The following is a 12,644-nucleotide window of genomic DNA, read 5'->3' on the forward strand; positions in this document are numbered from 1 at the left end:
CGTGTTGGAAGATACGCAAAGAAGCACAGACCCATTAAAAGTTATTTGCTGACTCTGACACCGCATATTAAATCAGAAATGATACCATAATTGGGGAACTCAGCATCACTGCCCTAGGGACATCCCATGTCAGGAAATTTAAATAAGGTTATTATGGTTTTAATATGTGTAGCAAAATTGAAAAGATGTAAAATTAAGCAATCTGCTAACACTGCACAATCATTTGATGTTTCTTTTTTTAAGTATAATGAATTTTATTTGTCAACTACATAGAAAGTTGATCTTCTAAACCTGCTTAAAATAGACTTCAAGCTTGATGCACAGAAGGAACTACATTATTAGTATATTTTGTGCAGTGCATGCATCTTCATCACATTCAGTTTTCTATCTTAAACTCTCACAGAGTGTCACTTACCTGTAGATATCTAGGAGCAATTATTTACATACTAAAATCACACATAGAAATTAAGAAACCAATTTGGTTTTAGATTGGAAAGCAAATGTAATTATTTGTGAAACAGAAAAATATTTTAGCGTGGAAAACAGTAATAAAACTATACAGTATTTCTAAATAAAGAATTTGGCATAATTTCTTACAGTTACTTTCTTCGGTTATGAATTAGGCCACAAAAATATCACTAGCATGAGGAGGAAGAAACTAAGTGGCCAGAAATTTTCTCTAGTCTTCTCATAAGAGAACTGCTGTTTGGGAAGGAGGGGATAAAATTTATCTAGTATTGTGCCACTGGAAAGAAATTATTTACACTCTGTTCTCCATATACATGAAGTGATCTGAATAGCTCTTACTTGACTCTCAGCCTGGCTCTCACAACATGAACCAGGACTTAGAGGCAGCCTACAGATCTGTGCCAATGACAACTGTTCTTCAATGTGATATATATGGCAATTAGAATACCCACATAGAGAATCCCAATTAACATGCAGATACATCTGTATCAATGTTTTTAGCTTGGTGGGGTAATGGGAGGAATGGTTCTCTAAATCTTCAGCTGCTGCAGATGATGTTATTCCTCCCTCCTCACATGGCACAGACCATAATGCTGCAGCCTGGTTGTGTACCGTGAAGAGAACTGACCTCTCCTTTGAGTTCAATGCATGGGGGAATTTTCCAAAAATTAACGTCTAATTCTGGCTGTATTCTCATGTAACTCTGTATTTACTTCAGCATAAATGAGAAGTCTTTGTAGAAGCATTTGTTCTGACAGAAGAACATTTTTCCCCATATGATTAATGGCATTTGGACAAGGCTGTGGGGACCTATTCCAAATGACCTAAGGGCCTAACTCTGCAAACACTAATGCACAGGCTTAATTTAATGTAGATGAGTAATATGTGAGATTCCTCATGCATGCTGCTTAAAGCATAAGCTTAATTACTTTTAGGACTACAGCCTGCACTGAAATGGGAGAAAAAACACACAATGTGCTATTTACTTAAGAAAGCTCCCAGAAGTGTAAGCAAGGTTTATCTCGTATTTCTTCCCCTTTTGTTGTAAGCCTGGCCTCAGGAATGGCCTCAGGAACTGCTGTGCACTTACCTCAGGAGCCGGAGCTCTGCCAGGAGAGTAGGATTTTGTTGTGCCTTCTCCGGTGTGGGCTGAGATGCTTGCTCGTGCTCAAGTCGCAGCCTCTGGATCTCCTGTAGGATTTCTCTTGGGGATGGGAACAAGGAGAATACTGCAAGTCAGTCACTGACCACAAGACCTGCTCACTACACATCACTAGAGGAGAAAAAGTATGACTGTATGTACCTCTTCACCAACACGGATTCAGTGACTGAGCTCTAACCAACAGAAGAAGCCCTCAGCACTGGGATATTTTTTCAATAAACTTTTAGGGTTTCACCACAAAAGGGAAGTATTTCTTCCAGACCCCCAAACCTAGAGGTAGATATGAAATAGCTATATGCTTAATTAAATTGCTCCCTTCTATTTCTTCCCAGGAACATCTCAAGCACCCCATGAACTTAGTAAAAACTGAAGTAATATCCGTCAACATATTTCACACTTAAAAAATACTTGTGGAGTAAGTACAGATCTGAGAGCGGTCATCAATGCACGGAGAAGCACTTTAATAGGACTTGTTACGACTGGCACACCAACCCTGGAAGACTGTCAAAATGATAACACAAAGCTTCACAGCAGAAGGTTGAAACCTTTGTGATTTTTTTCTCTCCTTCGCAGCGTGCTGGGTACCAGACGGTCAGGAGGCGGACTCAAACTATGAAAGACAAATCAAGGCTGGAGCCGGTGGCTCATTACGCTGTGACAGAAGGCAGTGCAGGGTTTGCAATAGGAAACCATCTGGTTTGGGCTGTCCTCTCTTTTACAGTCCAGCAGTAAAAGCAGAGCTGTGCAGTCATACATTTCATGACATCAGGCAGCCTGATACCTCGGGCCAGATCCTCTGCTGATAACACAGGGGTGTCACTCCTTTTTTTGGGGCTGCTAGACCATTTCTCCTGGGGACTCTCTCTCAGTCTCAGTTACATCTGTAGCGAGTGACCTATTTCATCAGCACCCTCACGTGCTGCTAACCTTTCTGCAGACCTTTCTCAGGCAGTCTGTGTTCTGGGGAGCTTTAATCATCTTCTTCACAAATAAAAGCAGGGGAGCATATCATTACCAGGATGACTGATCCTTTTATCATTTCATGTTATAGTTCTACAGAGGATCCAACTCAAAATTAATCTGGTTTAGAAAAAGGACAGGCTTTTTTTATTAAAAAAAAACAACACTCTTATAAACAACAGCTGCAAACAATAAAGTATCAATGATTACATCATGTCATTTAACACTACATTCATGAAAACTCAGGGTGGCTGGGGATCTCAAAGCCTTTGTCGTGTTCTGTGGAGCTTTCTGTGCCCTGTGCTTTTTTGGGGGGGGATGGGTGTGTGTGTGTATAAGTACATTGCACAGAATTAGGTGGTAATAAATGGCAGGGAGCAAACAGGCATACACGATATATGGGACTGAACAAAACCAGGCACTTTGTGGGTGCTTACCGGTTTTTATTCTCCAGCTCGGCAATCAGCTGCCTCTGCTGTTTGTTCGCATCAATGGTGAAGGAGATGTCTGCTGCCCCTCTCTGCTGCCCCTGCTGCTGCTGCTGAAAAAGAGAGGCTGTGCTGAGGAGGGAATGGCCAGCACGCACCCACACGCCCAGTGCAGGGCCAGGCTGTGAGACCTGCTCACAGGACATGCAGCACCAGCCTTGCCTATGCGGCAAGGAGAGCAGCCACGTTTTGGCTCACACCAGCGCGGCTCTAATCCTAGTAAAAGCAGCGTAAGCACTACCATAAATAAGACTCGGTGTTTACCATCCTGTCATTCATCACATCTTCTAGGAGCTTTCTTTGAGACAGTTGTAAAAATGCTTAATCCCACCCATCTGAAAACCGAGGGAAGAGCACTGGTGCAGGCACTGCCATTAACACAGCTCTTCTCTTTGATACTGCAGACTAGAGGAGGGCACTGAAGGAAAATCACCTTCCTTCTCCAGAAAAAAGAGGTTATGTTTTCCATTTCAGTGATGCTTCCTTCCCTCAGAAGCAGGGTTTTTCTTTCTATTTGAAAGATTTATACCCTGGTTTCAGTCTGGCTATTTGGCCCATTTGGCCAAGTCTTCCCATATGTTCTGGTGATACTTCCAAAAAGCTCATCCTCCAGTTCTGCAGATACAACAGAACCTTTTCTATTTTTTTCCCTAATAAAATTAAGTGGGAATCAAATTATTTCTTGCCAAACTAGGCAGTGCTCACTCTGGCTTTATTGCACTATGCTCTTTTTTCAATATTTTCAGCAATAGCCAAATACTGGTTTCTTTGCTCACACCAGTTTTTCAGCATTGGATCAATGACAACGAAGAGCAAGAATTAACAAAGCCATATAAAGTTTTGTAACTTTCAAAGATGTCCAGTTATTTCTGACTCTGATGTGAAAGACTCAGACACTGAAGATTACTCTGCTGAGCTACTGCTGCCATCTGAATGTTTCTTGCCGTAACAGCCCTGTGCGGTGGAAGTCCAGAGCCCAACTCTATGTGATGCCAGGCACCTCCTGCAGCAATGGACCCTCAAAAAGGATGAGGAAACACCTCAGTACTAACCTTTGTTAGCACTACCTGTGGGGAAACAATGCGTGGCTGTAACTGCTTAGCATTTTTTCTTCTGTGCATACATTTTCCCATTAATGTTCCAACCACCAAGGGGGGCAGTGCATAAAGAACTGATATGTGCTGATGGATGTGAGAAATCGTGCGTGACAGACGGCTGCACGGGGCCATGGGTTCAGCTTCGCTGCCTTCACTTGGGCTGGCTGGGACTCAGCGCTTTCACGTGACGAGTGCTGCCTGATTTCACCCTTTCAATTGACCCTGCAGTGTAAATCTCGGTGTGAAAGTATGCTTCCTGACATCTTGGACCGGCTGCCTTTCACTTAACTATCATTTATGGTTCCTTGTTCTACCAAATGTGCTGAGATGGAAAAAAGTAACTAAGGCTGACCTTATTTATGCCATTTAAGATTTTATATACTTCGATTGGGTTCCTGCTTTCCTCTCTCTTATTCCTGAACATGGTTAGCGAGGTTTTAGCCTGTCATCACCTTCTGTCTTGAGATACATAGAGCAGAATAATCATTGCTCTGAAATGAAAATGGGAGCTGGGGCTAATGCAGTGGGTCATTACAGTCATCCTGCTGAAGATCACTCTTAAAAATCCTCAGCACTTAGGGCCCCAGTGGCTGTGATATTTGAACTAAAGAGCAAAATGGATTCATCACCCTGTTTTTCCACTGCAGTAAATCATTAACCTTTAGCCCAGGCTTGTCCAGACAGTATTTTCCAGTCTTGCTTGAGTTCAAGATGTCAGATTCTCTTTGCTGTAGTTGTTTAAATACTGGTACATTATTATATAGATTATACACATTAGTACGTGGATTCTTTGGTTTAAATGGCCTGCATAAAAGTGTTATTCCAGAAGTGTAACAACATGCGATGCAAAGGATAGGGAAAAATAATCCATTAATCACTGAGATTGTCAGATGTAATTTCCCTGATCTTGCCAAGCCCCAGGAACATGACATAAGGAAAGCACCTTCCTTTAATTAAAACACTTACTGATGAAGAAGTTTCTGCTGCCAGCCTTGCTGCATACCTGGCGATCAGCTTATGCTCTTCATCCAGGCGACTTGCGCTGTCGAGCACGCTGCTCGGGGTGTGGAGGGGAGGGAGGGAAGACACGTTAATGCACACTACACAGGGCAATCTCTCTGTCACTCTGTCCACTCACACACCCTCGTTACAGAATTTAGAAACAAAGCATCACCAACATGTTTAAAACAGCAGGTGTTAATTGAGCCAGGGGGAGAAGTGGGAGGGTAAATGCCCTGGGGAATCAGCTCTAGGGGCCAGGCAGCACCTTCCTTTTGGGAGAAACAGCATGGTCTGCATGGCCAGGGCCAAGGGCCATGCAAGGTATATCTCCCAGACTACTGTGCCCACAGAGGGGTGGAAGGTGGTCCAAAACACCAGTCAGTGTCTGGTTTTACTTCTCAGCAATGTCTCACCTAGAAGAGGGATTGCTTTTGGAGAACGGATTAGTGGGAACCTCAGTGTTTCCTGTGGACAACTTCAGAAGCTTTGCCAAGTTGACAACAGAAAACACTACCTAGAGCAGTTTTGCACGGCACTTACCAAGGTCTCACAGACCACTTTAGAATCCAGGAACTTATAATCTGACTCTTTTATTCTCATATTCTTGATATTTAGGAGTAAGACCTCAGAGAATCACATAAGGGTGCACCGCAGATCCCTTAAATGTGGATGACTTAAATGCAGAAGCCTACTCATGCTGCCGAGATGCAAGAGTTTACCAGCACACACTGCAAAGACACTGCTTTGGTCACACGTAGAATCACCATAAAATTGCTAATGAAGTCTAAGAACTTACAGCAAGTATGCTGAATTCCTTTAAAATATTGCATCTTACTACAATTTGTTTTCTAACAATATCAAAGGCAAGTACTCCTCACAGGTTAATCCCTTGCCAGCTGTCCTTATTTTAAATGGAGTTTTATTATTAAGTCAGAAGAGCAGGAAAAAGGTAATGCAGTGAGAACCTTTGCCATTTCTAAATATTTAGAAGTTTGCAGAGAACCACCAAAATGAATAAAAAGGACAAAAACAAAAGCATGAGGAGGGCTTAGCTGCTCCCAGACAATCCTGGGATTTAGAATCCTACATTGCATGATGCCTACTATATACATGTACAAGAGAAAAAACGAAGCCCACAACACAGCCCAAACGAAGGGGAAAAGAATGTTTTTGCTGTGTGGAATATGTGACAGCCCAGCAGATGATCCCAGACAGAGGCAAGCCTGCCCTCTCTTCTTATGGCTTGGAAATTTTGTGATGTTTCAGTCGAAGGGAGACAGGCACATGCCTCCCCACCCATGTGCCAATTAGGGCATGCAGCTGGTTGCTTGAGAACAAGCTTCACATCTCAAAGGAGTGCACAAAACAAGGGTTAGTTTGGGTATGTTCCTCTTCTTCTTCTATTTATTTTTTTTATCTAAATACTATACTTTGAACCTGAAAAGCCTGCCAGATGAAAATAGCACAGAGATATTTTTCAGCAAAAAGTTCTGCTTCTGAAGAATCAGCATCTATAAAAGAAAAAGGAAGTATTTCTCCAAAAATACTCAGTGAGTTCATATCCCCAGCTACCTCAGAGGAATACAGTGTGCATCTTTTGGTTGGCTTGATTAAGTCCACTGGGATTTAGAAGTTATGTTTGAAAGATGAGTAGTGGTTGATATTCATTGATCATTAAACTAAAGCTGGGAGTTGTGTGGATTTGTTATGATTTGCTGAGGTAAGGGGAAAGAGACAAACATCATTCTTCTCTTATTCTGACAATAACCTGTGAGACTACAAACATGAAGTTTCAAAAAACAGTAAAGCTATGAAAAGTCAGATACAGAGATGTTCTGTGTAACCAAAGCTGGTGCAACAGACTGCACAGAAGACTTTTGGTGATAGACAAACACAGCCTTTTTGGCTGTTTAACTTATTTTATTACATAAATAGCTTAATTCTATTCTTACTCAAAGTCTTGTAGGATGACAATGTACAACTGATTTACTTTCTGAAAAGACCCAAGCTAAAGATGTTTTTCTAAACTTTCTAAATCTATCACAGCCATGCTTCTTACATACTCATGCCTGCTGTAGTGATCTGTCATCCAGGGAAAGACCGGGGGAAGCAGCTCTTACAGACACACAAAATCATGCAAACCAGGTAATAAGGATTAATTTCATCACAATACAATTCATTTTTAATTTTTCCATAATGATGAGAGCTGTCCTAACAGATGGCTGTGAAAACAGCAAGCACTGAGCATCAATTCTTTTTACAGCTATGTGCAACTGCATTACCCACCCTGGAAAAATAATGGATTATGGTTCCTCTTGCTGGCGTAACATAATCTACAACGTAGTCCTGGGATGTGAGCTAACCCCTGAAACAATGACTTTACTGAAAGAATCAAGCCTCTGCAGCTCTTTTATTTTTACTTGCTATTATGTCTTTGATATACATTTATGTGTAGGTGGATGTCATAAAATAGATGTAGCAGTGCATAAAATTTGGTTTATGAATGCCAGAAATCACTGGCCCCAAAGCTTTGTAAATTAAATCTCTATGTCTGAGATAAATTTAATTCTGAAATGTACCTATTCTGTGTGATCATTAAGCAGAGAGGTATGTACAGCAGCATTAGCCTCAGATGCCAAGCCTTTTATGTCTCTGATTTCTGGTTTGCCATAATTCACTTTTGTTTTACTTCAGCAACTTCATGGACAATGATACAGTGAAATACACACAAGCTTTAAAATATGAATACGTGTGTAGAATTTGAGATCCTGCAGAGAACCTTTCAGGCATCCTTTTGAAATAAATTAATCTTTTTACACAAAAATAATCTGCCAATGATCCTTCTTTTCTAAAAAAAAAGTTAAACAATGTTTTAACACTGCTTCTCCATTAGTTACCATTTCTTTAAAGACCTTATAATTATTAGCAATATTGGTCTGGTGGAATTATTAGCATTCAAATGTTGGATATCCAATATTTGCTTTACAATAGGTGTTCTTTTTTAGGCTTTTGTTGATTTGTATAATATATTACAGCCTAAAGGAGGTCCATGAAAAAGGATCTTAAAACTCCAAGTAAAGGATCAAGAAAATGATAGTGTGCGAAAAGAGGAGTGACACCCAAGGACCTTAGCTATTTCTCATGCTTCAGATGTGTCATATTAGCCAGTTCTGCAGTACAAGCCCAGCACTAGGTGATATGGATGGTCTCTGGCAAAATATGTCATCACTGGTTTGAGAAGTCTCAGAAATGCCACTCTCTCATTAAAGTTTTGCAGTAGGGGAATCAGCATGGGCTGCATGGTGTGCTCTTATTCTACTGAATTTAAACTTTCACTGAATAAATAAATAAACGAATAATTCGTTATGAAAAGTACTGCAAAAATAAAGGGTAGGTTTCTAAACATCTGGGCTACAAGAACAATGTCATAATAACAACCCAGTAAATGTATTTACCTGTGACGTGTCCAAAATTGTTCTGCTTTTAAGGCATTTTAAGCTGCGACATATCATCTGAGCTCTCTACTATTGTTAAATTGCAATTTCCTTTAGAACCACCTAGATTTTACCATTGAAATGTTGGTATCACTCAGGTATGCAGATATAACCAGAGAAATTAATTCCACTCAAGAGAGCCCACTGTCTATACATTTCCTCTGTAATCAGCATCTCTGATTTTTTTCCTCTTTCAATGGAAGACTTAGTAGAAATCCAGCTCAAGTATTTTGAAGCACACGAAGCTCTGAGCTGCCCCATAGATTTGCTTTACGTCCTCCACAGCTATCTCAAAGAGAGAGACCTGCCTTCCTAGCTAGCTAGCTGTTTTGCACACTCGTGTAAAAAACGTCTTTGAAAACAACATGGAATACCACGGCGCTTTTATAGTACAGAAGTATGACTCACCATACTACTACAGAGTATAACATAAAAAATCAGAAAGTATTTTATCTTTATCTGCAACTGAAAAGAAAGACTGAAATACGTGGAATTAATATTCAAGACTAAGTAGAATCTCTTACTTGTGTGAACAAAAAGGAAAACAATTTGCAGTTAAAAGATTTTCCCCTCCTCCCCCCAAAATTAGTCCCTGAAAATGAACTAAATTAAATATCAAGTATTGGTTTTGCACTTTAAGATTAAAACAAGCAAAACATCTGCTTAAGGGGTGCTATTTTTACCTATACAGTTACTATAAATACTAAGTTAGTCCTTCTCTTGTTTCTTAATTTGCCCTGGAGTACCGGATTCTAAAAAACCCTGATGAAGCTTATTAGCCTGTGAAGGATGGAAAGGAAAACTTGTACTTCTAATTCCAGTATTAACTAACCGCAGATGAAAGACAAGGATAAGCACTGAAAATTAATTAATTTAAAAGATCAAATATGAATACTAGATAAACTTTAAAAAAAAGCACATGTACACAACAATAATACTAACTGGGTTGTAGTGGATTGAGCATTAGCCTGACTCAGTATCTAAAAAACCAATTTGTTCTGTTTTGAAATATGACTTTATAATTGTCAGGATACTTGTGTTCTTTATGCTCACAAAGTGTATTTGTATTTTGCTTGAAGATGGAGGCCCATCTACAGTCATTCCTCTTTTCATCTTCAGATGCCAGTAGCACTTGAAAAATGGTATTTTGCAGGGAGACACAAAAGCTAAGCTTGCTAGTTGCTGCCTCCCCTGAAACCAGGAGCTACCTGGTTATGGTCAGCTACATGCTTTACTCTAGTGATCAAATCTTGAGCTGCAGGGCAAATGAGCTTGAACTCAGCACTGTCCTAACACAGCTGTGTGTGTTTTGAGCAAACTGCATCCCGCCATGTCAGGGCATGGGCAGGAGGAATGCACGTTTTCCCGAAGATGCTGCCCCAGTTGACGAGATGCAGCAGCTGAGACCTCACCTACCCCTCCTGGAAACCAGCTTCACAAAGGAGCTCCAGAATGACAACTTTTTGTTTCTTCTTCCCGTCCATACCATAACATAACCATTCCTTTTACTAGTCTCACTGCAGCTGAGCAGAAAGTGACAATGCAACATGGTTTGATGCACGACTAAGACTGCTGTCCATCTCAGTTATGCTTCTGTCAACATCTAATTGGTATCTCATATAAATGATTGAGATTGTTTCTAGTTGAGGAAGCTGTGGCTGCAGTGATTTAAAGTCAGTAATCAGATGTTATGTACCATACTTTGCGTCAGTTATTTAAACAATTAAGGCCATTATCAATCACTCTCCATTCATCCCTCAAAAACATGACACTTGAAGGATGTTACGGCACATAAGTTTTATGTACAGATTTGAATACAAACGTCCTGTGACTTGGTGAGGTTGGCCCAACTGCTTGAAGGAACATGGAATATATTGGATAAAATTCAGAGGACGGAGATGGTAAAGATGAGTCTTAGCATTCACAAAGGGGTCTAACTGGTGGTCCTCACTGAGGCTAAACCAGTCACAGCTATAGCATTAGTAGCCCACCACCAAAAATGACTAAACCAGGTCCAGTCTACACTGGCCTCATGAATGCCCATATTGAGTAGGTCACTCATGGTTGGCAGGGCCACATTTTATTCTTCCTGTCAAACTAGGCCTAATGGTACTGTCCTCCTGTCCTCTTCAATCATGACTGGGCAAGGACTGATCTAAACACACGCCCCCAGTAGCTTGTTTTCACAGGCACTCTGTAAATATCATTAAAGCCTGCTTTCCGGAAGCACTGCTCCAAAAATGAAATTCCCCTTCAAAATGCTTTTGTTTTGGAGAAGTGGTTTTAGCTTTTCTCTTTAAGAACCAGTTTGCCTTTTCCCCCCACTGGCAAATTCCAGTGGGCTGCAGAGTAGAGAAGCAGATCGAGAACAACAAAAGCAGAATCTTTTCTCCACTGCGCATTGCTACATGGCAAATTACCATCATTTCCAACTGCAGCTACACACAGAAGTGAGTTTTGTAAGACTGCAGAGAACCACTGCATTCACCCTCCCTAAAGACACTGTCTTGTTGCCTTCTCTACGTATAAGAGTATATGCAGAGTTTCTCCTAACCCGGGAAATGCTCTGCAGTAGCAGTAGGAGAAACTGAAGGGCTCATTATGAGTAAAAAAACCCTGCATGAGCATAGTTTCATCAGAAACATCCTGCATTTTTCTGTTCAGTGCCATATCTTCTGCACTGCTCACCATCTCTCTGGTACAGGGATGCCAGGACTAGAGTTTTCTTGCACTCAGAGAGGCAAGCCAGCACATCCTCCATGGATGGCCTGCTGTGATACCGTCTTCCACCAGTGTCAGGACAGCGCATAGGTTTAGTAGACAAAGCTCCATTCTCCCTCCAGCAGAAATAATGAACTATGCTCAAGTATGCTTAAAAGCTGTCATACCTGAATTTGAATGAAAGATAAGGGCAAATACGTATACAAGATGTAAGCAATGCAGAAGTCAGGTAGATGTAAAAACAGTGCCTGACATAAGTAAAAACTGAAATGAACTCCTTCCTTCACTAGGCTAGTAAGCAAATTCCTATTATTATCATTATTTACATATTATTATCATTTCTTACTTTCAAGGTACGACGAAGCTACAAATTATATACCACCTCAGCAATTATTTCCTTGAAAACACAGACTTGTCAGTCATTGCTGCGTGAACATCTCCATGCTGCTGACAAGACCTAGGCTGACTGGTGTGTGGCATCCCAAACCAATTTGTATAGTCACTCTTTAACTAAGTGCTTCTTTGCAATACCTTGCTATTTAGCATCACTAGAGGGAATAACAGCGATTGCCAGCTCTGGGAGGACATACCCCACATGCATACGCATTCCCTTTAGGTTAGTGCTTATAGAGAGCTGCGTGATGTGCAGCCATGAGGAAGCGAGGAGAGCTCTTGGCCGACCAACATCCCTTTCCTGGGTTCCCCAAAGGTGCCAAACCTGCACTAACCGTGCGGGGTTGCTCTGCAGCATGTTGACATACAACCCGATGAGTACATGTTCATCGGCCAGCCTGTCTGCAACATCGAGGCTGTACTGTAACCTGGAACGGGGTCGGGGGGAGAGAGGGTGCGGTCCGGACAGACAGAGGGAAATAAACAGAGAAAGCAGGAGCAAGTGAGATTATGAAATGGGAATTTAGGAACGAATAATTAAATGCTCTTAGAAAAAAAAAAAGTGCAGAAATTATTTTGTTATTGTTGTCACTTACATATTAAGGATTTAATGGCTTAGGATGGTTGAATACAACTCAGTTACAGAGCCAGCCACGGAAATCAGTGAGCTGCCAGATCAGGCCAGGGACTGGGGCTATACAGTACCATTTATTTTAAAATAAAGCAGATTGTGAGGTCAGCTCTAATTGCTATATACTATGTATAGTTCATATACATAAAATATATCTATGTTACACACAATTAACATAGTGAAATCACAAGCTGGATTGCTTGGAAGTATCTGATCAAGACCTCACAT

General features: G+C 41.0%; 1 protein-coding gene across 9 annotated transcripts in view; it reads right to left on the reverse strand.

Annotated features, from left to right (window-relative positions):
- Positions 1-12,644, reverse strand: part of DTNA (dystrobrevin alpha) — a 218,717-nt gene that overhangs the window by 23,647 nt on the left and 182,426 nt on the right. For 6 of the 9 annotated variants that reach the window (XM_032181735.1, XM_032181738.1, XM_032181734.1 and 3 more), the window contains 3 exons: positions 5,142-5,229; positions 3,028-3,131; positions 1,559-1,672 (listed from right to left, as the gene is read on the reverse strand). In XM_032181735.1, the coding sequence (XP_032037626.1) occupies positions 1,559-1,672; positions 3,028-3,131; positions 5,142-5,229 (306 nt within the window). Of the gene's footprint in view, positions 1-1,558; positions 1,673-3,027; positions 3,132-5,141; positions 5,230-12,120; positions 12,214-12,644 lie in introns of all 9 variants that reach the window. The other 3 variants (XM_032181739.1, XM_032181733.1, XM_032181740.1) reach the window with 2 other exon arrangements.

The sequence above is a fragment of the Aythya fuligula genome, chromosome 2 (genome assembly GCF_009819795.1).
Source record: "Aythya fuligula isolate bAytFul2 chromosome 2, bAytFul2.pri, whole genome shotgun sequence".
NCBI classification, from domain to species: Eukaryota; Metazoa; Chordata; class Aves; order Anseriformes; family Anatidae; genus Aythya; species Aythya fuligula.